The sequence below is a fragment of the Corticium candelabrum genome, chromosome 12, assembly GCF_963422355.1.
Source record: "Corticium candelabrum chromosome 12, ooCorCand1.1, whole genome shotgun sequence".
Taxonomy (NCBI): Eukaryota; Metazoa; Porifera; class Homoscleromorpha; order Homosclerophorida; family Plakinidae; genus Corticium; species Corticium candelabrum.
The window spans coordinates 328,456-354,836 of NC_085096.1; the positions used below are offsets into that span (position 1 = coordinate 328,456).

Consider the following 26,381-nt stretch of genomic DNA (forward strand, 5'->3'; position numbering starts at 1 on the left):
CATCCAATGCATTTACATCTGCTTCATTAGAGAGTAACAAACGACTTGTACTTGTATATCCTTTCCTCACTGCCAAGTGTAGTGGTTGGTTTCCACCTTTATCCACTGCATCAATCTTGGCATTATGTTTTAGTAACATAGAACACAATTCACGACAGTCTTTCTCTCCACCAGCTGCTGCATGTAGTGGTGTTTGTCCATCTTCGTTCACTTCGTTTACATCAGCAGTCCAATCCACCAACAGCTGAACTGTGTGTAAATCAGCACTCTCAGCTGCTTTATACAAAGCGTTGTTACCATTGCCATCAATTGCTTTAGTGTAAGATGATGTCAATTGTTGGCTTGCCAAATGCCAGGGTTTGCATTTCTTGTTGTTTAAAACATTTGCATCAGCATTGTGATCCAACAAGACTTGCTTAGATTTAGAATTAAGCCTTTTACAAGCCAAGTGTAGTGGTTGGTTTCCATCTTTATCCACTGCATCAATCTTGGCATTATGTTCCAGTAAAATAGAACACAATTCAGGACAGTCTTTGTCTCCACCAGCTGCTGTATGTAGTGGTGTTTGTCCATCTTCGTTCAATGAATTTACATCTGCATCACGAGAGAGTAACAAACGACTTGTTATTGTATGTCCTTTCCTCACTGCCAAGTGTAGTGGTTGGTTTCCATCTTTATCCACTGCATCAATCTTGGCATTATGTTCCAGTAAAATAGAACACAATTCAGGACAGTCTTTGTCTCCACCAGCTGCTGTATGTAGTGGTGTTTGTCCATCTTCATTCAATGAATTTACATCTGCTTCACGAGAGACTAACAAACGACTTGTTCTTGTATGTCCTTTCCTCACTGCCAAGTGTAGTGGTGAGTTTCTCTCTTTATCCACTGCATCAATCTTGGCATTATGTTTTAGTAACATAGAACACAATTCAGAACAGTCTTTGTCTCCACCAGCTGCTGTATGTAGTGGTGTTTGTCCATCTTCATTCAATGAATTTACATCTGCATCATGAGAGAGTAACAAACGACTTGTTCTTGTATGTCCTTTCCTCACTGCCAAGTGTAGTGGTTGGTTTCCACCTTTATCCACTGCATCAATCTTGGCATTATGTTTTAGTAACATAGAACACAATTCACGACAGTCTTTCTCTCCACCAGCTGCTGCATGTAGTGGTGTTTGTCCATCTTCATTCACTTCGTTTACATCAGCAGTCCAATCTACCAACAGCTGAACTGTGTGTAAATCAGCACTTTCAGATGCTTTATACAAAGCGTTGTTACCATTGCCATCAATTGCTTTAGTGTAAGATGATGTCAATTGTTGGCTTGCCAAATGCCAGGGTTTGCATTTCTTGTTGTTTAAAACATTTGCATCAGCATTGTGATCCAACAAGACTTGCTTAGATTTAGAATTAAGCCTTTTACAAGCCAAGTGTAGTGGTTGGTTTCCATCTTTATCCACTGCATCAATCTTGGCATTATGTTCCAGTAAAATAGAACACAATTCAGGACAGTCTTTGTCTCCACCAGCTGCTGTATGTAGTGGTGTTTGTCCATCTTCGTTCAATGAATTTACATCTGCATCACGAGAGAGTAACAAACGACTTGTTATTGTATGTCCTTTCCTCACTGCCAAGTGTAGTGGTTGGTTTCCATCTTTATCCACTGCATCAATCTTGGCATTATGTTCCAGTAAAATAGAACACAATTCAGGACAGTCTTTGTCTCCACCAGCTGCTGTATGTAGTGGTGTTTGTCCATCTTCATTCAATGAATTTACATCTGCATCACGAGAGAGTAACAAACAACTTGTTCTTGTATGTCCTTTCCTCACTGCCAAGTGTAGTGGTTGGTTTCCGTCTTCATCCACTGCATCAATCTTGGCATTATGTTTTAGTAACATAGAACACAATTCACGACAGTCTTTCTTTCCACCAGCTGCTGTATGTAGTGGTGTTTGTCCATCTCCATTCAATGCATTTACATCTGCTCCACAATCCACTAACAGCTTGACAATCTGAATGTCACCATTTCTAGCTGCTATGTGTAAAGCGCGGTTACCATGACGATCTGCTACATTCACACTCTCATTTGTTATCAGCGCGGGAGAGGCACGCGTACCCTGGTCACTAGCAAGAGTTAGGTGAAAAGGAGTTTGACCTTTATTGTTGACAGAAGTAACATCGTCTTTGTGATCAACTAACAGTTGACAGGTATCGACATGATGATAATAAGCAGCGAAATGAAGCGGCGTATTTCCATCCTCGTCTGTCTGACTGACGTTCGTCCCTTGTGACAGCAAGAACGAACAAATATCTGAATTTCCATATATGGCAGCATAGTGTAGAGCTGTTTTTCTGTACCATGTATCATCCACATCATTCACGTTCCCTCCTTGTTCCACCAGTCGTCGAACCTTCTCCCAGTCTTCCTTCCCCGCAGCTAGAGCGACATTTCCTTCCATCACGTTGCGTTGAAGTTTACCAGAACGTTCACTAACATCACGATCACACAACACAATCACTTAGTCATCCATATCTCTGAGAGACTCAGACATCTCATTTCTCCCTCCAAACGCTGCTAACACGACTCCACCCTACAAAATGGCAACGACCAATCACACAGCAACACGACTTGCTCACATGCAGACGTGAGCCAACGGAAGTCAAAATGAGGGAGGAGCTGGCTACTCAACACTACACCAGCACACACAACACAGAAGTTGTACGCTACTTTGAAGCCAAACACGAAATTATAAGAAATCAAACAACAAAAGGTTTCTATTTCTTATCCATTGGTTTCCGGTTAGGTCACATAATTGGTTATCCGGGACATAAACAACAGTTATCTAGCTACACGATGTCGAGACACACTGCAAAGCAAACAGCATCCAAATACGGTAATTTTCCTCAACTAGTTCATCATACCATTCAATCGAAAAGAAACCGTACAAGCTCGATACGTAATTACGATACAAAAAGTGGCGCAAACACGCAGACATGCAGCACACCATGTACAGTACACGTATTACGCGTGCGTGCGTGCGTGCATTACCACCGCAGATATTTTACACACAAATACTGCACACACGCACGTCAATTGCGCATGCAATTGAGAGATGTTTGTTGCTAACATTTTCTGTTGCATTTTGGAAGTAGGCATGACTTACCGCGTCTCAACCAAGTCGCATTACCCGGATAAATGCAAAGTCTAATTGCACATCTAATTTCGGCACGTTTCCCGTGCACAACGCGTACTCGATTTGCATCCCCGTGATTTATAACGCGGAAGGTCTACGCACATCGCGTGACGCACGTGAGTTGACACAACCCACCTGTCACCTCGACCAATCAGCGACGAGCACTTGAGAGCACTCCCGGGTGATACAGCCACGCCGCATTAGCCCAAGTTGTTGTCGTCAGGTTACCGCTCATCATTCGAGGCTTTCGTTTCTAAGAGTACGCAGCGACTATCACCAATTTCCTAGCACCACTCAGTTGGTCAAGGTTAGACACATGAGCAGCACCTTGTGTGACGTCTCTGTCTCTCTATCTCAATGCGTTGCCTCATCGGCCACTTTTCCTCGCCCGATCTAATCCTCTCCTCTCGTTTCATTACAGATTATCGTTACAATGAAGACTGTATGCACATTTCTGGCAATTCTAGGACTTTTTGTCCTCGCCCTGTCCGCACCAGGTAAGCCAGATTCATTCATCCAACTCTGTTTCATCTCTGTCGCGTCGCGCGCACGTTTTCTTCCCGCGTTTTCGCTTTGACGTGTTAGCTTCGTGCCTCGTTTACTGCATTTTGTTCTTTACACGAGGCAAACCGGTCGTTTAGCGTCGCCATAAACTCCGGACGCAAACTCCTCCGCTTTGCGGATCACTTTGTACACACACGCTTGCGCGAAAACTCCTCCTGCTGCCACGCCACCGCCTTAGTTGTTTGTTTACACGCTGTATCACTTTCTCTCGTTCTAGTTAACCGCCCGCAAGACGCAGGCAAGGCAACACGTCTCGCAAGGGTAAGTTCCTGCTTCACTTTTGCAACCGGAAGTGACGCAATCTTCCCGGTTTATCCCTTCGTCGTGACGCGATTTATCTTAACGACCCAGCGTGGTGCTTGAAATTACTCCACAGATGCGATTGCCGTGTTTGCTATTTGAAGGAACGTTCATGGAAGCGATACTTTCGGGGCGTGGTCATTCGGATTTGCTGACTGTTGGTTGTGTTACTTAGGATGTCGGAGACAATACGACGGTTGCTCAACGGGTTAGTGTAATAGAATCGTGATGTTCGGGACTGACGGGTCATTGCGTTTGTCTTCGTTCTGTTTAGTTGGAAGAAGCAGTAGAAACGTTGGCGGAAGATATTGCAGATAGAGTGACGGATGAGGAGGTAAGCCAACAGACTGACATCCTGCATAGCTGCAGAGGTGCATACCTACAGAGGTGCACGCTTGCATTTATCGAAAGTTCACTATACTTAGTGATCCACTTTTACTGCTTCCATGTTTCTAACCTGTTAGTGAGGTGCATAGACATTCCTTCAGAGTTCAGGATTGCTCCACATTGTCTGCTTCAATACATCCTGCATTTCTAAGCTGTTTTGTCTACCAAAGTGTGACTCAATCACTCTGTCTATACATCCAGCGTTTATTAAAATTTCTACAGAGGCTAGTACCTGCTCCACATTCCTCTAAAGTTCAGGACACATTCGTACACTTTCTCTGCTTCAGCACATTCTGTGTGTCTTAGCTACTTACAATTTGTTATCAACTGATTTTCTTAACATTTTGCGTTATCTGTCTGAGTGATGATCGACTGACACACTGCATGTGCATGTTGATAGGTTGAACAAGTGGCTGACGAAGTAGCTGATGCTGCAGAGCAAGTAGATGATGCAGTGGCGGACATGGAAGAACAGGTCTCTCAAGATGAGGTGTGTGATGCAATTAACAAGTACACTCTATCACAACACTCTCTAACTTGCTGTTTCTGTTGTGACAATTAGGAGATGGCAACAGATATGACTGCAACAGATGTGACTACAACTGAGGTATGTATATGTCACTGCTCTGATGTAATGAGCTGTACCAATCAGATATGCTGCGTTTTCCAGGAAGTAAACACTGAGACTCCAGAAGAAGGAGCTACAGCTATAGAGGTGGGAGAGTGTTATTGATTACACACAACTAGCATGCAATAGATTCATCAACTTAAAGAGATTGAAAGAAATCAGTGATATGGATTGCATGCACTATGTGGGATTGAACTACCATGGAGGGAAATTAATAACGATTATTTGTGAGAAATCAGTTGATGAGATCTGTGAAAGACCGACAGACGCATAGACAGACAAACTAGGTGACTCACGGTATTGAACTATTGGTTATGTGTCTGTTGTGTGTTGGTGCATGATGTAATTTGATTTGGTCTTCTATAATTATCTGTGAATGACGGATCACTGCATAACAGTCCACGTGTGACAATTAACCTTCATCTGTAGCAACAGCTCCATCGATATCAGCGTCTCTCATGGTTACCTCTTGTACTTTGCCACATGTCTTGACAACGAAGTGTTCACTGCGGCATGTGCCGTATTGGTTGTGACTCGTAATCACATTGTATCAGAGAAATACTCGTAAATGTGTGTGAGACAGACTAAAACAGAATTTCTAGGCAAACGGCGTTTGGCAATCGAATTTGTGAGAGTTTTTATAGACAGCGAGAGACAGACTTAAAATGGAGGCTCTAGGCAACAAAGTTTGATGTTTCAAATGTCCGTTAGTTTGGCTAATAGTCCGAAGAACGACGAATTGATTGAAAGTCTGGGCTTGAGACATGGTGCATGTGCAGATCCACACAATCCACAATTAACACACAGTATATTGAGTATATAAGAGATGCAGTTTGGTCATGGTCTCTTTGGGTGTTGAATAAGTTGTGCTGCATCTGATTAGTTGGATGATTTTTTCAAGGCTTTTTGGATGTGAAACTGAATGGCTAGATGCTTTTGCTGGATCTTAAAAGATGAACGTTGCTTTAGTGTTTGTCTGATTTATGTTTGTTTGCTTGATGTTAAAAAAATGACACACACACACACACACACACACACACACACACACACACACACACACACACACACACCACACCACACCACACAGTGACACACCACACACACATGCGCGCGCGAGTGACTCTCTCTCTCTCTCTCTCTCTCTCTCTCACACACACACACACACACACACACACACACACACACACACACACCAGTTGTAATAGCGACACATTTTTGTCTTTTTCTAAGAAAAATCTAACAGGATGAAGAATACAAATAGAGTGACAGTACACTGTAAAGACAGTTTTGTGACTTCTTTTCTTTATTGATCTCTTATAGTTGACAACGATGTCATAATGACCTTACTTCTTATGCTAAAGTTACACATAACATAAATGTGTTAAGCTGACAGCTGTCACTACCAGTTATTTTTAGATTGCTATTTGAGTGATTTGTTGTGTGTTAATTAGGATGAGGAAGAAGCAGAACGTCTGATGGAAGAAGAAATGGAAGAGGTCAGTCTTAATTTTGGATTCAATTTACTTGTTTATGTGGTTAGTATGTATGTTTGCTTGCCTGTCCGCCCGTTTGTATATTTGTTTGTATGTCTGTTTGTCTGTTTGCTTGCACATACACATACATACACACATCTGTAATATTGTTAGCTTGGTATGTTGCTAAACTGTGGTAACTATTGTAATGCAGGACGATTCAGAAACTACTGAACAAGAATTAGCTGATGAGGAAACTGAGGAGGTTGAAATGGAGGATGAATCTGAACAAGAATCCGAGGAAACTGAGCAAGAGGTATCTGATGAGGAAGCTGAAGAGACTGAAATCGAGGATGAATCTGAAGAGGAAGTGTCTGAGGAAGAATCTGAGGTGCAGAGAGCAAGTGTAGAAAATTTGAAACAGACAGATCGACAGAAGGTGGACAGACATATGGACGGACAGACAGACAGACAGACGTGCATGCACCTGCATGCACCTGCATGCGGACACACACACACACACACACACACACACACACACACACACACACACACACACACACACACACCTCATGAACAGATATCAGTCGGGCAGACAAAGAACGATAAATATTCAGCTAGACACAATAGCAGACAAGATTGACAACAAGACCTTGTTTTAATTTGTTGTTGCTGTTGTATGTTCAGATGTCTGAAGGTGTTGATTCTAACGTTTTGTCTGAGGTCCACATAAATCTTATTAAGTACAGCTGACCCAGTCACTTAACATGGTTGTTTTCTGTCTACAGGCTGAAGAAATTGCTGAACAAGCAGCAGAAGAATTAGTTGCAGAGGTGGAAGGAGGTGAAATGACAGAAGAAGAGGTACTGTGAATTGCATGCTACATCATTTGATGATATTTGTAAGTCATCGTTTGTTAGGCTGAAAGAGAGGTAGGAAAGGTTGCCAAGGAGCTGTCTGAAGTTGGCGCTGGGGATGAGGAAGAGATTGGTGAAGCCATCAGAGGAGCAGTAGAGGAAACGGTTAGCTTGCTGTCTCTCTAACTGTGGCTATGTTTCTTAGCTTCTATCTGTAGTTGTCATTCAGTCCATGTTTGTTTGTCAGTTTGTCTCTCGCCTTGTCTTGCATATCTTATTTTTATTTGCATCATTTTTTCATTAACCTTTTTACTACTTGCAGCTTAGGGAAGATGCCGAGTCAATGGCAGATGAAGAATCAGAAGTACGTGTATAAATCATATGTTGTTACCTTGAGTGAATACAATATTCTGTTTGATTACGAATCAACAGGAAACGGAAGAACAAGTGGGAGTCGATTCACCTAAAGGGGAAGACATAGGAAACTCTGACGTTGACAACTTGATGGAAGAGGTACGTGTGCTAGCTGCTAGTCTGTTGGAGTGATGCATGTCTCAATACATTAGTCTATTGATTGGGACTGTCAGGGTTGTTAACTTGACATATACAATAGATATGTGTTTGTCATGACTAGGTTGCTCGATTGGAACAGCGAGTAGGAGATCTGGAAGAGGAAGGTATGCTTTTAATTTACCATGTGAATCTGTCTCGTTCCATTCAAATGTTACATTTTGTTTTTAGCTCGGGAAGCAGTTGATGCAGATTCACAAGAACCGTCTGATGACCAGATTATGCCGGAAGATGAAGGTACGCTTTCCTCTTCCTGCTGTGTCATGCAGCAATTGTGTCACATGTAACTCTTAATTGTTATTCAGGCGAAGAAGAAATCAATGAAGATGAAGATGTACCAGAGCAACAAGAAGATGATACAATGCTGCCAGAAGAAGAGGAAGAAGAAGAAGACGTTAGTCTGTTTATTTGATTGCCTGTTTGCCAGTATATACTGGTTGTAGATGGTTACAATGACCTATATGATATATTTGTAGATGCTTGCAGACATCGAGGAAACTACAGCAAGACTTTTCGAAGATGACGAGAGGGCACAGTCAGTAGCTGCTAGACTAAAGCAACGTGTCAGTGAGGACATGCAAGTAAGATTGATGTTGTCTTGCAGCTGTTTGGTTGTGTGTCTGTCTGCTAATTTCACTCTCCGACTGTGTGTGTTTACAGTTGTTTGTGTGTTTTGTAGTAATTGGTTGTTTGTAACACATACTTATCTACACTCATGCTAGTCGATAGTCTGTTGTCGATGTCATGGTCAGATGCATTAATTGTTAATTTGCTGTTGCATTAGACATACTTGAGAGACGTAGAAGATCTTACCCGAGAACTCGTGGATGAAGTTGCCTCAGGAAAAATGACTGAGGAAGAGGTACACACTTAGAATCTCAGTAGCATAACATTAATGTGGCATTATTGTTGCTCTTACATTTGATTGCTTGAAATCCTTGTTAACTGTGTTTTCTACTGCAGGCTTTAAATGAGATGCGTGATTCTGCAGCTTTCGGATATCTTGCAGGAGATGAAGCATCTACATTTATTGACATGCTAGAACGAAGATTTAGAGAAGCAGTTCAGCAACAACAGGAAGGTGAAAATGCATTGGATACTGAAACAGACAGTGAAGTAATAGACTCAGAAGAAGATGAGGAAGGAGAGATTGAGGAAGAAATAGTAGAAGAAGCAGAAGAAGAACAGGCTATGGAAGAGGAAGCAGAAGATGAGGAAACTGTAACAGAAGAGGAGGAAACTGTAACAGAAGAGGAAGCAGAAGAGGCCATGGAGGAGGCAGCAGAGGATGAGGAAACTGTAACAGAAGAGGAAGCAGAGCAGGCCATGGAGGAGGAAGCAGAAGAGGAAACTGTAACAGAAGAGGAAGCAGAAGAGGCCATAGAGGAGGCAGCAGAGGATGAGGCAACTGTAACAGAAGAGGAAGCAGAGCAGGCCATGGAGGAGGAAGCAGAAGAGGAAACTGTAACAGAAGAGGAAGCAGAAGAGGCCATGGAGGAGGAAACAGAAGAGGAAACTGTAACAGAAGAGGAAGCAGAGCAGGCCATGGAGGAGGAAGCAGCAGAGGAAGAGGAAGAGGCTATGGATGAAGAAGCTCAACCAGACACGGTACAGTCTTTGACAGATTCATGATGAGTGAATAAGACCAATCAGATAAAAGGACAGATTCACGATGAGTGCATGAGACCAATTAGATAAAAGGACGCAACAGCTATATATAATCAGCATGCAAACACAGAGACAGAGCAACAGACTGACACACTTTAGTCAATCATGTTTCTTACATTTAGGCCGAATCTGATGAAGAGACTGCAGATGAAGATGAGAGTGAGGTGAGAACATCTGCCTCATACATGCTGCTTTTCATTGGATTTAATTACTTTGTTGTCTATAAAGGAGGAAGAAATTATTAATCAAGGGATTGAGGAGATCGAGGAAGGTCTAAGAAATGGAGAGTTGACAAAAGAATCGGTAAGACAGTAGAATTAAAATTTATAGCAATCAGTACTGCCATTCACTATACCGGAGCATGTCGTTGGTATTACCGGATATGTGTACAATGGTAGTCATCGTTGTGTTGTGCTGTAGGCTGAAGAAATAGCAGAAGATACTGCACGAGAGATTGTAGATGATGTGGAGGAGCAAGAGCAGCTGACAGAGGCCATTGAAGATGCAGTTGAGGAAGACCTGGTTGAGGAGGCTGAGGAGGAAGAAGAAGCAACAAATGATGAAAGGGTAAGGCATACATAGATAAACAGATCACAGAAAACACGGACACGAACACGGACAGACAGAGACAGACAGACAGACAGACAGAGGACAAATGAACAAACTGACAGACAGACAGACAGACAGAGGACAAATGAACAAACTGACAGACAGAGAAAGACAGACAGACACACAGACTCTGTTCCAGACAGATTCTCAAAGCGAGACAGACAGAGACAGCCAGCCAACCAGACAGACAGAGGACAAATGAACAAACAGACAGACAGAGGACAAATGAACAAACAGACAGACAAACTGACAGACAGATACAGACACAGACACACAGACTCTGTTTCAGACAGATTCTCAAAGTGAGACAACAGATTCAAGCGAGACAAGACAGCAATAAACACCTTTTTCCTCACATACACTTTGTTTTCACAGTACCAAGAAATTGGTGAGAGCCCGGATACAACAAATGAACGTGAAACTGACGAGGAACCAGTTGAGGATGATCTGGCAGAGCAAGAGCGCGGTGAAGCAGCTGAACAGGAGTCCGAGGTAAGTCAACCATCTGACATCCAAGACACAAGGGTGTTGCTCACAGTTGGTCGTTTGTATTGGCAGGATCTGATGGATCGCTGATGATATGAGCGTCCCAAAACGTCGTTCGTCCTAAATAATTATTTACTGATAATGCGTGTTTTAGTGTTGATTTGTACGAGACATTTTACTCTCATGAATTAGAGCTGTGAATTAATCTTTGAATGAATCATGACGTGTGTGTCTGTGTGCGGCTGCGCGGATGTCATTTAGTGAGAACCCGTATGTCCCGAGTTCAGACCTTGCCAAATTATCCAGATAGGTGTAGGTGTTCTACTACCTGACAATTTGAGGTAGTTGCTAAAAACACATAAAATTCAAACAACTTGTTCCGTATGTAGGATTTGTTACACTTAGATAACAGAAGACCTCTAACTTAATTAATTAAATAATTAATTAACAAGAAAGTGTTGTGCAGACCTTTCTAGGTAACACTCACACGTAGATACGTATACGCGTCTGACTAAAATTTTAGAGTAAAGTTTGTTCAAACACCCAGCAGATATCTGGAACACGTGAGTCGGAGTAGAACAATTTCATTTTAAATTTTGGCATGTAACGAGATGGTCAGTAGCAAATCCAGTTGTCGACTAGGTCACATGATCATGCACTGGGAATAGCGCATAATTCCCGGATGGGTTGAATAAATCTTATGACACTCTTTCGGGTATCAAGAGCAGTAGCCTTCGGTGACCTCATCACAATATGTTGCAAACAAAGACGGTGTACAGTGTATTCACAACCAGCTACCAGCTAATTAAACACTCCAGAGCCTGCATTAATTAATGCAGCTTTACTGATCTAGAGATATCCTGAGTATGAAGTGAGCATGCGTGTATCATTAATTAACTTTACTAGTTTTACAGTTTCCGTAGGCGCCTCTGTTACTCAAACACGTCCAACCAAGTTTTCAGACCGTCTACTGAAACGCCGAGTCCTAGCTAGACAATACGTATTTGTTGAAACCCTAGCTGTCATGGAAGTAAACATGCAAACTTCCTAGTAGTTTAGATTACATCTATAGGCCTGGTATAGGTACAGTAGTCGTCGTTTTGCGATCATAATCAAGGCAATTGAAATATACAGTCTAGGTATGCACTCAGTTCCGTTGTAACGACAGTGGTATGGTATTTACTGACATAGAAATTGATATCAGCAAACATTGACTATCAACAGTGTTAGATGCAGCACAGTGTAGTAAAGGATCATAGTGTAGGTGGCATTCAACTTCTGAAGGTGCTCTAATCCCTAGCTACAATACAAAAGGATGGGGCGACGGAAGTTCATGAAGCTTTTTCGTCAACGTTTGGTCACTTACACGAATCGTTCGTAGACTCATCTGTAGTCGGACACGGAAACGATTTTTTGAAGTAGGTCTTCTAGATAATGAAACGTGGTCGTGGGGAGGAGAAATTTGAGGTTCGTGTACACACACACACACACACACACACACACACACACACACACACACACACACACACACACACACACACACACACACACACACACAAGCAACACAAAGCAACTACCTGGGCATCCAAGCCTATGTCTGTTCTCGTCGCTACTGTAGTGTTGCAGTGCGTATAATGACGCAGAGTACCCTAAAGAAGTTCTTCTCTGTTCATGGGTGTTGCTAGCCTCGTACCCAGGCCCTCTTGCGCGCCCGGAGAAGAGGGCCTGGTACACGTTGTATTCGCATGCGCGCATAAATTAGAAGGAAATCGTGGTAATACATGCACGCATGCGAAACCGACATTGTTTAGAATCTCGAGCCGATAATGTCGCGCGCAGTGAGACCTAATTTGGCAAATGGTGGATGAAGGCAGAGCTTCTGGTTTTGATATGGTGTTGCACTACGCTCTAGGCAAGCTTAGGCTGTGTAATGTAGAGCTGAAGGAGCAGCAGCGTGTTGTCGTAGAACACATCTACAACGGAAACGACGTCTGCAGCTGGCTTCCTACAGGATACGGTAAATCGCTGTGCTATCAACATACACCGTATAGGGTTGACTGTAAGCTAGAGAAATGTGGTGAAGAAGATTGTGGATATGTCGTCATTGTCGCGATCGTGTCTCCTCTAGTATTGCTGATGATAGAACAAGTCAAAGATTACGCGAACTCGGAGTTTCACTTGACCTTGGGTCTAGATCTAGGGCTTCATCACTACTGAACACGGAAGCTGTTTCACTGTCGATTGCGCGCGACATTATCGGCTCGAGATTCTAAACAACGTTGGTTCCGCATGCGTGCATATATTACCACGATTTCCTTCTAATTTATGCGCGCATGCGAATACAACGTGTACCAGGCCCTCTTCTCAGGGCGCGCAAGAGGGCCTGGGTACGAGGCTAGGGTGTTGCTAGCCTCGAACTTCCAGACCAGAGAGCGCGCGAAGCGCGCGAACTCCAGTCTGGACCAAGTCGATATTAAAATGATTTCGGAAATAGTCCTTCTAAGCCAATCAGCTTTTACAACCCGAATCTCGGTTGTAAATTCTGATTGGCTTAGCAATAATTGGTTATACTAAGCGCACTAGCACTGATTGCGCGCGTGTGAAATCCTCGTGGGCGGCTAAGTGCACGCCAGAACACTCTGCACGCACACATCTTAGTTTTAGTTTCAGCTTCAGTTCTTCGATATTTTCAAGCTTGCGGTGAGAGGACATGCACAGCAGCGTCGCTAGACATCACCTTTGACGACTGGTCGAGCGGTTAGACTAGCTAGCGGTCTGCCGAAGAATCAAAGAGTCCTCGTTTCATGCCGTCTACCAACATATCGCCGCAAACACGGCAGACGTCTCTTCTTTGTTCGTGAGATCTCATGGCATTTACAAATGATATATTGATCTAGGTAAAACGATCCTACGCTGGTAGACACCATTTAGCATCGCTATTGATAAATACTTCCGAAATCATTTTAGTATCGACTTGGTCCAGACTAAATTTCGCGCTCTCTCGTCTGGAAATTCGAGGCTAAGGTGTTGCCTTAGAATGTAGGTCAGTTGCAGAATTTGCATTTACAGATCCGTTAGAAACTATTAGTTCTAAAGATTAGAGTGCTATCATTGTTTCAATTGAGAGTATATCCTGAATAACTTCATATCTTAACTTTACATACATAGAGCTGTGATCTCAGTAGTAACAAATTGCATCGAAAGCTCATGTTTTGTGAGGTCTTGATTGCATAGTATTATACTGTAATACGTCGAAAGTCTGCTACATTCTAGATTAGGTTGTGGGCGTGGTTTGTGGCATCATGTGTTCTGCTATCTCCACTCAGTGGCACCAGAACTCGGTGAACTTGGCCACCCCTGATATTAGATTGTATTATTGTGTAATTAATTGCTAACGTGTACACAAAGTTGAGTAATCAATCAGAAAGCTAACCTGCAGATAAGCAAATAAGTCAAAGAAGCGCGAGGTGGACATGTGCGTAAGACGTACTCTGGTGTGAAGTATAGTAGTAGACACCAGTTTGATGGAAGCTTTGATAACTCTATGTTTATCTTTACAATATCTTTACAATTATAATTGCTATTGATTAAACGAGTATTTACTGTGAGCAATGACGTCACAATCTTTTTATTAGCGCGCGTTAGCGTCTGTTTGTATCCGTGCTGCTGTACACACAGACACACACACAGACACACACACACACACACACACACACACACACACACACACACACACACACAAACATACACACACACACACACACACACACACACACACACACACACACACACACACACATACACACACGCACGCACGCAGACACACACACACACGCACGCACACGCGCGTATGTGCCAAATATGCAAGCTTGCAATGACTAGCAAATCATAGTTAAACACTCCAGAGCCTGCATCTAATTAATACAGCTTCACTGATTTATATATACCGGTATACTGAGTTCATAGTGAGCATGCGTGTATCATTGATTAACTCTAGATAGTAGGATGCGTAGATTTTATTGTAGTTAAGTTCCGTAACTGATTTTACTAATACGATTAACACAGACACGTAAGCTATTATAAAAACAAAAAGAAAATGTTTTGAAACGCTAAAGTTAGACGCACTAGAAACGTTCCTAATGTAAAACACACTTGCTCTCAATGAGAGATCTAGAGTAAAGTACTTCTTATTTTTAGAGTACATTCTATAGTTTACAATGGCCAGAAATTGTTTACAAGCGGAGATAGCAACATCCGAACTCGCAACATCCGGAATCGTAACATCCGGAATCACAACATCCGGGAACGACCAATGGTTGAGTTTGATCTACTAAAGCAGCGTTCTACTGTACTGTTAGAGACATGTAATAAAATGTTACGTCTGGATAAAAACTGAACACAATAGTAGTGGATTTACAGTAAAAATAAATTTATCGGTTGTTAGGGAGTCGTACTGCTACGTCATCAAGGTGAGACATCCAGCCAATCAGCGACGAGATAAGAAGTTGAGAAAACTCGGTACATCTGTCTCGTCTCACATTACTGTTTCGACTTGTGTGCACGTTCGACGTCTCTCATTCACAAGCTGCCGATGAGATTCATCTTCTCGACGTGTCTGGCGCTGCTATGCGTCGCAAACCTCGCCATTTCGGCGCCCGGTGAGCCTCGCCGCCTGAAAATCACACCATTCCACCGCTTCTCGTCGTTCACACTCCGCCATCACGTACCAATGTCTTCACACTTGCTAATATGTTCGCACTGAGTCGTTTCGAACTGTTTTCTCTACTCTCCATGTCTTTCATTTGATTCACGTCACGCCTACGCATTTTTTCTGATTTCCTATTTCTCGCCAATATCGAGTTTCTCTTGCGTTTTAGTCGTTCCGGCGTCGAGTGAGGTCTCCGATCAGGAGAAGGATGCAGCAGCAAGCCGTCACAGTCGCGTAAGTGTGGAGAAAACGCGAAACTAGCGAAGCCGGAAGGGCGGGAGGAAGGGCGGATGGTGGCGGAAAACAAAGAATTCCGTGTGGAGTGTGTGCTGTATTGCGTGGATTGTGTGCTGTTGTGGCGTCTGTAGAGTCGTAGAAAGTCGTACGATGTACGTTGACGTTTGATGTTTAGGCATTAGGACGCGGACGTTCGTTTCCATGTGTTTGTGTATAGCTCGCCAGGTGGTTAGCCTAATAGAATAAGGTTGGGACGTTGCAGGGGTGATTGAAGCATGTGATTGACCTTGTGCATTATTTTTGGATGTTGGTGATTGTCTGTCTCTTTTTCTCTTGAGTGTGTGTGTGTGTGTGTGTGTGTGTGTGTGTGTGTGTGTGTGTGTGTGTGTGTGTGTGTGTGTGTGTGTGTGTGTGTGTGTGTGTGTGTGTGTGTGTGTGTGTGTGTGTGTGTGTGTGTGTGTGTGTGTGTGTGTGTGTGTGTGTGTGTGTGTGTGTGTGTGTGTGTGTGTGTGTGTGTGTGTGTGTGTGTGTGTGTGTGTGTGTGTGTGTGTGTGTGTGTGTGTGTGTGTGTGTGTGTGTGTGTGTGTGTGTGTGTGTGTGTGTGTGTGTGTGTGTGTGTGTGTGTGTGTGTGTGTGTGTGTGTGTGTGTGTGTGTGTGTGTGTGTGTGTGTGTGTGTGTGTGTGTGTGTGTGTGTGTGTGTGTGTGTGTGTGTGTGTGTGTGTGTGTGTGTGTGTGTGTGTGTGTGTGTGTGTGTGTGTGTGTGTGTTTGCCTCTCTCTGTCTCATCTGTCTGTGTCTGTCTGTCTGTCTGTCAAGGCCAAGTCCATTAGTAAACCTATCCTATGACTTCGTTGTTTGCAAAGACTTTGCTTTTACAAATTCCTACTAGCATATGTACAAGTAGAGTCTAAAGTGTCTCTGTCTGTCTGTCTGTCTGTCTGTCTGTCTGTCAATACATACATAGAACTGTTATACATCAACTGTAAATCAGTGGGGAATATAGTGGTAGGACATAGAACAACGTCCCACTAAATGTGTTGTTTGTCCGACCGAATACTGCACCAGTGTTTAGACGTGTTTGGACAAAACGTCAATCGGTATGCAGATATGATAGTGTAAACCTTGTCTCTTATACCCCATTTACATGAACACTTATAAGCGGGCCAGCCTGTGCTGGCACGGGTCAACACTGAAAGAAATTATTATGTGAAAGTGGGCCAAGCCGAGCCATGCTGGCCTGGCCCACCACAACTTGCCATGCCAACCCAGGCTGGCCAGGGTCAGCTTGGCTTTAAATCGTTTTGTCAATGTGAGCCAAGCCAGGCTGAAGGCCGTGCATGCTTATTAGCTTCCAAGATGGCATCGAAGACGAAGAAAACGAAGTCAACGTCTACGCTCTTACTTCTCCTCGATGTTTCTGCAGACTGTTTCAGTGCCAGTGAGAAGTAAGTGTGAACAGCTTGTTCCATGATGACGTCTGTATCTAGCATGCGAATCAAGAGACACACCTACTAAAACTCAGCTTGCTTGCTTTGCCGGAGGCCGTGTGAACAAGGGCTGGCTCGGCTCTGTTTGGAGCTGTGCTCGTGTGAATGGTGTATTAGCACGTGCTGGCCTTTCCAATATTGTGACTGTTATATTCATGAACTTAGGTGCCTCCTAGCATACTTTATCTAGAGAAAACCTGAGCTGCCTTTAGTGCCATTTCTCCCTTGGAAGTTGGTATCAAGAATTACATGCAAAATGGCTGCAGTGGGAGAGGCAGTTAATAGACATGCAACCATACAAGAATGTTCTACCTAGGCTCAGTGTGTCCAAGCCAAAATAATTCCCTATTTTCCACACTGAATCACTAAAGTAAAGTCTGTCTGTCTCGTGTGTGTGTGTGTGTGTGTGTGTGTGTGTGTGTGTGTGTGTGTGTGTTTGTCTGTCTGTCTGTCTGTCTGTCTGTCTGTTTGTCTTTTTCATATATTTTTATAAATGAATGCTATACAACCAAAAATGTTCCAGGGACCCAATAGGGTCAATACACCTCACAAACTGGTGTATGCAAAACTGAGTATGATAGTTCTTTACATTACTAGAAGTCATAAATAAAAGGCATGATAGTTTCCTTGCATTAGTCTTGTGTCTGTCTGTCTGTCTGTCTGTCGTTCTGTCTGTTTGTTCTGTCTGTTTCTGTCAATCAGTTTGTCTGTCTCTGTGTGGCTGTTTGTCTGTCATCAACCTGTGCACGTGTCTCTCCCTCTAGTGTGTACACACAAACAGTAGGGAACAGGAGATGAGCCTCTGTAGCTTAGGATCTTTGGAAACAATCGTTTTATGTCAACCAACTTGGGCAGACTCTCCGTGACTAAAAGTGTGATATTCATCTGCTTGTTCTGTAGTAAGGCAACATGACCATACGCAATGTGATGATTGATAATTCATGAATAATAAATACACTTAGCCACACACACATTAGTGTCTATGTTTAGTAATTCTGGGATAATGTTAACTTAGGTAATTAGCAAGGATGTCCACCTCATGTGAGGATATCAGATACCATAGAAATATTAATTTTGGCCAGGTATCTAGGACTTTCTCATTTGGGTATGGAGCATGTTAGGGTAGTCGATGGCACGCACACAGTTTTGGTTGGTTTGAATTGATTCTGCATCTCATGATCTCACACTAAGAGAAACTGTTGCATAATGGCAACGGGTCATGTTCATGTGGTGTTCATGTGCTGTTGACTGTGGCACATCAAGCTGTGATTACAAAATTAGATTGGAACTATTTTATCAGATAGCAGACTCATGCTGCAGGATTATCCCCAGGATTTTTGTAAGGCACCCCTGTGACCTCGCCTTCACACTAAGATTTTATCCTCACGCTTCCACACAGAAGCCATGCGTTAGATCTGCCTAAATGCTCATGTCTAGAGGCAAAGACTACCAACAGATATATGTACTGACGTAAATAGTGGGTAGTGCATGACAACCACTGTTGTTTTTTGAGTACTTGTATTACAATTAAGTTCATACTATATGGCAGTCTTTGTCTTAATAATAAGTGGTCTACCTTCAAACCAAGCATCTCAGACATTATATTTAATTTAAAGAACTCTTTTGTTTGCCTCAAACAACTTTCCCATATTTCAAAATACAAAGTCCATTGTCTTCATAGCTAATCACTGCCTACTCCGTAAAGCAGGGTGGCCCAGACCTGTACCAAGCGGAAGCCAAGGCATGTCTTTTGTATGCTGGGGACATGCAACCCTGTATAGTAAATACAATAAAATATGATTATTGGTATAGGAATGTAAGTACTGTGTAAGTCGATTGTGTCTTGTCTGTCTCTAGTAATATGCAGGCAGGCAGCTACACTTTCTATGAATTCTGGAAGTTTCATTATTTATAATATGACACGTACCTTCTGTGGTTAGATATGTGTTTGTAACCTGTCAGTTAGATATGTGTTTGTAACCTGTCAGTTAGATATGTGTTACAGTGTATGCAACATGTGAGTCATTGATTGTTGACTTCCAGCTAAGCTGTTTGAGCAGGCTTTGGCGGCGCAGTGCCTTGATTTCAGCTGGCTGTGCCCTAATTAGGGCCTCCGCATGCTGTGCTGTATTTTACTAGTGTGCACCCTATTAGATCCCATGCAAGGAATGCATAAGTTTCTTTAACCCCTACTGTCTGTTCCCCATAAGAGTGAACTTTGAAATCATCAATATCACTGCTGTTTTTGGGACTTTTGGGATGATCTCGGTATGGTTAGAAACCATTAGGTCTGGCATTCCTGTTTATCAAATTATCTAAGCCTTTGGTACAAACGAAATGGCAGGATAATACTTGTGCATATCAAACACAAACTGGTGGAGCAATAGCTATTATCCAATTATCTTGCAAGACCAACTGATCAGCAACTGGAACCATTTAAGATAATTGGTGTAACATGGTCCAATTGGAGCAGCTCTTTAGTGCTCTAATGGTGTGACCTCTACTTCATTACTCACTTCCCAGTTCAGGCTTAGGGGGAATAGACAGTAGGCTTGTCTTGTAGCCAGACCCTCTCCTGCCACCATGTTTTTACCTGGATGTATGTGTGGGTCTGGCTATCCAATACATGGCCATGTCCACTTGGAAGGTAGCCACATGCGCTGTAAAACATTGTGCCTATTTAATCCTGGATGCATTGTGTCAAATCATTATTTGTGCATAGCATGTCATTATGGTACACTACAACATAGTATTTCGCGTGATCCGTTAAGTTAGACCTACTTGCAAAGCAGGTTGAGTTTAAGGTTAGAATTATTGAACTGGCTTAGTGCAGGTGGAAACACATTATTTTTCAACCAGTTTAATTAAAGCCATTGTTCCAGCTAGTATTGAATTGAGCAAAGTCCATAAAGAAGTGCACTTTGTATACATGGAAGTGGGGCAGGCATTGCTGTGTCATGCAAATTGCTTTTGCCAGCCTATACGAAATTAGGTTGGCTTTGGCATCAAACTCACAGACAGAACCTGTACTACTGCACACTATTGGACAGTTGGTTTTCCGTCAAGTTTAGTCGGCTATATGTAATGCACAACAAAAGAGTTCTTCTAACTTATCAACGTACACAATGACTACTAGCCAAAAGTAAAATCACACAGACTGATGACAAAGCTTTCCATCTTTCTCTCATTAAGCCAAAATGCCAGCGACATCACTAAGAATACTGTCAGACATTTTCTGTGGGCTGGTCAACTCAATCTACCTGGTATGGCAATCTGCTGTCTACAAGTGTGCCTAGTTGTTTGTTAACAACTATAGCATTGAGAGACGAGATTGTGTCAACTTACTGTGTGATGGCATCTTTGTTTTGAGAGAAATTGTGCATCTGTTTTATGTTTCTTTCTGGTTAGCGTTATAGCTAAGTGTGTTGCAGTTTAGAATGAAGATGCGTGAATGTATTGTGTAGAGAGCAGGCGTAATGAGGGGTGGTAGGAGTGAGTGCGATCAATCAACAAGAAAGGAAACCCGAGAATATTTTGTGCCTATCTGTCTGTTTGGTTATTGTTTCTCTTCAGGTTGTCTTCGTGTATCAATTTGTCATCTGCTTATTTGCAATCTGTGTTGTCTGTTTGTCTTGCTATTTTGTTTCCATTTTTGTATATGTTGTTTATACTCTTGTAGATTTAATCTAATTGCAAAGTTTTGCTTTATTACGATTGAGTAGTGCATGGTTGTCTTGAGTTTTACACACAGGTATGCTTTGATTTGTTATTTGATGATAACTGAATGCTGTCGTGTTGTTCCACTGTAGGAAATGGATGAGCTTGAGAGGGAAATAGAACAAGCCGAATTAGAAAGCAATGCTGTATTTCAAACAGAAACGAATGAGATGGAACAAGAGTTAGAAAAGGAAGCAGCAGAAGAAGCAGAAGAAGAAGAAGCAGAAGCAGAAGCAGAAGAGGAAGAAGAAGAAGCAGAAGCAGCAGCAGAGGAAGAAGAAGAAAAGGAAGCAGAAGAGGAAGCAGAGCAGGAGGAGGCAGAAGAGGAAGCAGAGGAGGAAGCAGAATTGGCAGAAGAGGAAGCAGAGGAGGAAGCAGAATTGGCAGAAGAGGAAGCAGAGGAAGCAACAGAGGAAACAGAGGAAGCAACAGAGGAACCAGAATTAGCGGAAGATGAAGCAGAATTAGCGCAAGAGGAAGCAGAATTAGCAGAAGAGGAGGCAGAAGAGGAAGCAGAGGAGGAAGCAGAATTGGCAGAGGAGGAAGCAGAGGAAGCAGAGGAAGCAACAGAGGAAACAGAGGAAGCAACAGAGGAACCAGAATTAGCGGAAGAGGAAGCAGAATTAGCAGAAGAGGAGGCAGAAGAGGAAGCAGAGGAGGAAGCAGAATTGGCAGAAGAGGAAGCAGAGGAGGAAGCAGAGGAAGCAACAGAGGAACCAGAATTAGCGGAAGAGGAAGCAGAATTAGCAGAAGAGGAGGCAGAGGAGGAAGCAGAATTGGAAGAAGAGGAAGCGGAAGAGGAAGCAGAATTAGCAGAAGAGGAAGCAGAAGTAGCAGAAGAAGAAGCAGAGGAAACAACAGAGGAAACAGAATTAGCGGAAGAGGAAGCAGAATTAGCAGAAGAGGAAGCAGAGGAAGCAACAGAGGAAACAGAATTAGCAGAAGAGGAAGCAGAGGAAGCAGAGGAAGCAGAATTAACAGAAAAGGCAGCTGCAGCTGAGGAGGCTAAAGCAGCAGCAGAGGAAGCAAAAGAAGCAGCAGAAGTGGCAAAACAAGCAGCAGAAGAAGCAGAAGCAGCAGCAGAGGAAGCAAAAGCGGCAGCAGAGGAAGCAGGAGGTGAAAACACACCAGTCGAATCAGATATAGATGAAGGTGAGATTAAAGATATATTTGAAGCTGAAGCAGTTGCAGGAGAGAGTATGCCTGAAAGTGAAGACATGGAATTGAATAAAAATATTGAAGAAATAGAAACTGCATTAGAAGAACTCGAACAGACTGAATCAAAACAAGAGATGAAAAATGAAATGGAACAAGAGATGGAAGGAGAGGAGAGTAAGTCAGAGGAAGAAGATGAAACAGCTGTAAGTATGGTGTATGTTTCGTAGACATGCGCACACACTCATGCACACACACATCACACACACACACACACACACACACACACACACACACACACACACACACACACACACACACACCGCAGGCAGACACACACACACACACACACACACACACACACACACACACACACACACACACACACACACACACACCACACCACACCACACCACACCACACCACACCACACACGGGCGATACGGATGTGGTGTGTGTGTGTGCACAAGTTGTGATGGTTGGTGTTGTGTTGTGTAGGAGAAGGAGGTATTTGTTAAGAATGAGATTGAGAAGCTTGTGACAGAGATGGAGAAGGGAGAGATTACACCAGAGGAGGTAAACTGTGATTGTTGTGTGTAGGGGTGACACTAGCCTCATCCCCAGACTCACGTGAACCTGGCAGTGTCCGGTTCCTGTATGACACTTTCAGCCTCCCGTGATGGACTCACCGTGCTTACTTTTACACACTTACAGTTACTTCACTGAGTGTCACCCCACGTCCTAGCCTTGACACCCCACGTGACTAAATACTACTTACGCCACAAACTCAGTAGCTTATATCTATCTAATATGTCACCCAGCAGATTGTGTATCACACCAAGCCACTAAATAGCGCATGGTGATTCTTCACTGTGAACGATTCACCAAGTTCAAGCTCTCCAAATTCTCAAGACGACTTCAGCATGTGGAAAGGTGAGTGTATTCTTACGTTATTGTCCTACTCGTATAGGCTCGCCAAGTCTAATTACAGCGATCCAGACTTTGCGTGCAGTTCACTTGTTGCTTATGCGGACAAAGATGTTTTTTCCCCTTAGGATGGCCCTGGAGGCTTCAAGTTTACCCTCCCAAAAGTCATCATAATTGAAAACACGAAGAATGGACTGCAATTCCACGTCAATGTCTCTTGTTGCCATTGCACACCCGCCCTACTGGCCTTTACAATAGAGTCTGCGCACTAGCAAGGGCTATGCAGATAGCTGATGTGCGACAAACAACGAGTGAACCACACATGAAGTCCGGATCGCTGTGACTAGACTTGGCAGGCTGGCCAGTCTACACGAGTAGGACAGTGACGTAAGAATACACTCACCTTTCCACATGCTGAAGTCGTCTTGAGATTTGGAGAGTGTGAACTTGGATAATCACTCATGGTGGAGAATCAGTATGCGCCCGTTTGGAGGCTTGACATGATACACAATCTCCTGGGTGGCACATTAGATAGATATAAGCTAATTGAGTTTATGATGTAGGTAGTATTTAGTCACGGGGTGACACTTAGTAAAGTAAGTGTGTGAAAGTAGGCACGGTGAGTCCAGACTCACTGGAGGCTGAAAGTGTCATACGGGAACCGGACACTGCCAGGCTCGTGAGTCTGGGGACGAGGCTAGGGTAACACCCACTGTGTATACACACACGCACACACACACACATGCATGCAACACACACACATGCATGCAACACACACACACACACACACACACACACACACACACACACACACACACACACACACACACACACACACACAAGGTACATAGCAGGAAGGGTTTAGTGCACTTTATGTAACAGCGTGAGACCATGTATCACAGACTTACCCAGACGGGAGAATGAATCTATAATTAGAACTAGTGTATATGTTCGTGTAACACTGTCTAATAGACGAGCGAAGTCTTTAGTACCTGGTCGGTTAACAATGGTTGCGTAGCAATAATTTCTGTCAAACTTACTAGAGCACAGTTTATTAGAATAACACGTGACGGTGATGTAAGCACTTTTACCTATGTCATTGACCTCGAAAATACCTGATTTGATAAATCAGTAGGGCAATTTATGTCAGGCCACATTACATCACTTTCTATTTAGTGCTTTCATATTTGTGTGAGTGTCATAGTGACATGTGTGGCTTTAGCAGTGGTTTGTGTTTATTGGTTTGCTAGGAACAAGAAGCAGTGATAGAGACTGCGGCTGCTGTAGCGGATACTGAAGCTGAAGCCGAGCTTCTGGAGGAAGAGATAGAGGAGAGCGTTAGGATGGGAGTGAAAGATGGGGAGGTCAGAGATTCTCATTATGCAAGTGCTGTAGTGTGTTTTGCTTATTTAGTGTAGCTGGGAAAATAGGCAGATAGAGATGGTGGGTGGGTGGCAGACCAAGACAGACAAATAGACAGAAAGATAAGCAGGCAGGCAAGCAATGCTTGGGCTGTTCGTTTGAGGTGGCTGTGACAGACTTGAGGGTTTGATTATGTTTGCAAACTGTGGTTGCTATTTAGATGTTTAATTGTGGGTGTTAAGCTTAGCGGGCTAATGGATGTATAAATGGGTGTGGCATTGTAGCGCGCGCTACGTAGTATTGTCTGTTTAAAAGTTTTGAATTCTGCAAATACAAAATGACTAAATAAATAAACAATTAATTAGCTACATGTACCTGTCCAAATTGTCAAGTGGCAAGACTGCAGATTTCGAAACACGAATAGCTGTAATGCACGGTGTAAGTACACTTGTGGATTGTATGTTATTGCAACAATTTGATAATTAGAGTTTTGCAATGGCAGTACAGTATGGCTTGTAAATCGAGTGTGTGTGTGTTTTATTATTGAACAGTAGAGTTCCCGTATATTTGGTAGAACTCTCGTATGTATGTGCAAACTCTGGTATGTAGAGCAACCACTCCCTTATTTATACCATTTTGTAGGTAGACAAATACATAAACTATAATATGAGTCACCAATATGTGACAGTGACATGATACTGTTTAGCATGGTTGATATAATGAATTTTCTTGTTTACAGACTCCACCAGGTGAAGGCAAATCCAAGAAAGCAGCATTGAGTTTTTTTGATTAGTTGGCTGGTGTGCCCTAATTGGCAGGTATAAATTGCTTTAATTAATTTGAGGCAGTTGAACAGACAACGACAGACAATTGACGTGAATAGAAATGCTTGAGATGAGGATAGAAGAAAGGCAGAAGTCACACTTGGAAAGCAGATGACATTGACTGTAGATATACTTTTACATCATATGATTGTGGCTTACTGTACAGCCTTGCAGTCCCAGACCTTGGTGTTTGTATTTAGAAATTGATATTTGATTCTAACTCTTAACTAAATGTTTGTCTATCTCAGGGAGTTGTGTCACTGTGTGTGTGTGTGTGTGTGTGTGTGTGTGTGTGTGTGTGTGCATGTGTGGGGCGCGGTGGAGCAGATGGTAGAGCATTGGTGAAGACATCCGGGATCTTGTATTCCATGATGAGGGTTGAAGGTTCGATCCTGGCGGAGGCGACACTGTCGCAGTTTCCTTGAGCGAGAAACTCACCCACACTTGCTTCTCTCGACTCAGGAGTATAAATGAGTACCTGGTCATTGGCTGGGGTGGACAAGACTGCTGGCTTGGCAGCAATATCATGCAGCAGACGGGTACGTGTGGGCCTTGGTGTCCAGTCCCAGAGCTGCGCCATTGTCAGTGCCCCTGGATGACTCTGGCCAAGCTCTAGGTGGATTGTAGCGCTGGCCCCAAGACTCCACGTAGCGCATGGAGGCCCTGTCTCTAGAGGCAGGGGATCTATCTCTGCAACTGACCTCAGGTCGACGTTGAAAGACGTGGAGGGCTTAACATTTGTCCATTTGTGTGTGTGTGTGTGTGTGTGTGTGTGTGTGTGTGTGTGTGTGTCAAGGGGTGTGTCCACATGTATAGTGACCTCATGACAAACAGCAACTTCTCACTTACTTACCTTTTGTCTAGAAATTCACTTGCTACTCTTTCCATTAGGCTTTTGGTTTCAGGAAGAGCAGCAGTTCGAGTGTGTCAAGACATTGTTTTGTCATTAGAATAGAAAGTAGTTTTAGCTAAGTGTTGAGAGTTTTAAGCGTGATTATGATAGACTTTATGAAATTCTGATTAACTTAGAGCGTGTTGAAGTAAGTTGTGTTGAAGGTACGCAAGCCTCTCTACTATCTATGGCTTTCTACTAACTTGTGCACATACTGCTAGTCTTCGCGTACCCGTCACCACTGCACGTGAGGCGCGACGTAGACCGCCATTTAGTGGTAAATCTAGCTGAATATTTTAGTTACAAATGCTGTTCACACAAATCCTCCGTTT

General features: G+C 43.1%; 3 protein-coding genes across 3 annotated transcripts; 2 read left to right on the forward strand and 1 right to left on the reverse strand.

Annotated features, from left to right (window-relative positions):
- Positions 1-12: 12 nt before the first annotated feature.
- Positions 13-3,268, reverse strand: LOC134188248 (serine/threonine-protein phosphatase 6 regulatory ankyrin repeat subunit B-like). The gene is made up of 6 exons (XM_062656445.1): positions 3,194-3,268; positions 2,556-2,596; positions 1,985-2,495; positions 937-1,117; positions 212-885; positions 13-18 (listed from the first exon to the last, which is right to left on the reverse strand). Exons 1-6 carry the CDS (start codon positions 3,266-3,268, stop codon positions 13-15), a joined length of 1,488 nt encoding a protein of 495 aa, XP_062512429.1.
- A 125-nt stretch (positions 3,269-3,393) lies between these two features.
- On the forward strand, positions 3,394-10,963 carry LOC134187773 (trichohyalin-like). The gene is made up of 26 exons (XM_062655922.1): positions 3,394-3,506; positions 3,621-3,696; positions 3,981-4,024; positions 4,239-4,271; positions 4,338-4,397; positions 4,851-4,940; positions 5,013-5,057; positions 5,121-5,165; positions 6,530-6,574; positions 6,765-6,941; positions 7,238-7,273; positions 7,339-7,413; positions 7,471-7,572; positions 7,730-7,771; positions 7,840-7,920; positions 8,042-8,084; positions 8,149-8,214; positions 8,283-8,371; positions 8,454-8,558; positions 8,762-8,839; positions 8,941-9,585; positions 9,768-9,809; positions 9,874-9,948; positions 10,066-10,212; positions 10,630-10,746; positions 10,813-10,963. Exons 2-26 carry the CDS (start codon positions 3,633-3,635, stop codon positions 10,828-10,830), a joined length of 2,364 nt encoding a protein of 787 aa, XP_062511906.1. The 5' UTR covers positions 3,394-3,506; positions 3,621-3,632; the 3' UTR covers positions 10,831-10,963.
- Positions 10,964-15,239: 4,276 nt separating this feature from the next.
- On the forward strand, positions 15,240-26,247 carry LOC134188370 (uncharacterized abhydrolase domain-containing protein DDB_G0269086-like). Its single transcript, XM_062656559.1, has 7 exons — positions 15,240-15,398; positions 15,618-15,682; positions 20,982-22,250; positions 22,543-22,620; positions 24,222-24,335; positions 25,073-25,151; positions 26,049-26,247. The coding sequence occupies exons 1-6, from the start codon at positions 15,332-15,334 to the stop codon at positions 25,124-25,126; spliced, it is 1,647 nt and encodes a 548-aa protein (XP_062512543.1). The 5' UTR covers positions 15,240-15,331; the 3' UTR covers positions 25,127-25,151; positions 26,049-26,247.
- The last annotated feature ends 134 nt before the right edge of the window (positions 26,248-26,381 follow it).

Excerpts from the sequence above, each read along its gene's own strand:
- LOC134187773 (XM_062655922.1), top strand. The coding sequence starts at position 3,633 with ATGAAGACTGTATGCACATTTCTGGCAATTCTAGGACTTTTTGTCCTC. Across the intron at positions 8,215-8,282 it reads GATTATGCCGGAAGATGAAG|GCGAAGAAGAAATCAATGAA; the intron begins GTACGCTTTCCT and ends ATTGTTATTCAG. Across the intron at positions 9,586-9,767 it reads AAGAAGCTCAACCAGACACG|GCCGAATCTGATGAAGAGAC; the intron begins GTACAGTCTTTG and ends TCTTACATTTAG.
- LOC134188370 (XM_062656559.1), top strand. The coding sequence starts at position 15,332 with ATGAGATTCATCTTCTCGACGTGTCTGGCGCTGCTATGCGTCGCAAAC. Across the intron at positions 15,399-15,617 it reads CCTCGCCATTTCGGCGCCCG|TCGTTCCGGCGTCGAGTGAG; the intron begins GTGAGCCTCGCC and ends CTTGCGTTTTAG. Across the intron at positions 22,251-22,542 it reads AGGAAGAAGATGAAACAGCT|GAGAAGGAGGTATTTGTTAA; the intron begins GTAAGTATGGTG and ends TGTGTTGTGTAG.
- LOC134188248 (XM_062656445.1), bottom strand. The coding sequence starts at position 3,268 with ATGCAAATCGAGTACGCGTTGTGCACGGGAAACGTGCCGAAATTAGAT. Across the intron at positions 2,597-3,193 it reads TAGACTTTGCATTTATCCGG|GGTGGAGTCGTGTTAGCAGC; the intron begins GTAATGCGACTT and ends GCCATTTTGTAG. Across the intron at positions 2,496-2,555 it reads TTTGGAGGGAGAAATGAGAT|TGAACGTTCTGGTAAACTTC; the intron begins GTCTGAGTCTCT and ends TCGTGATGTTAG.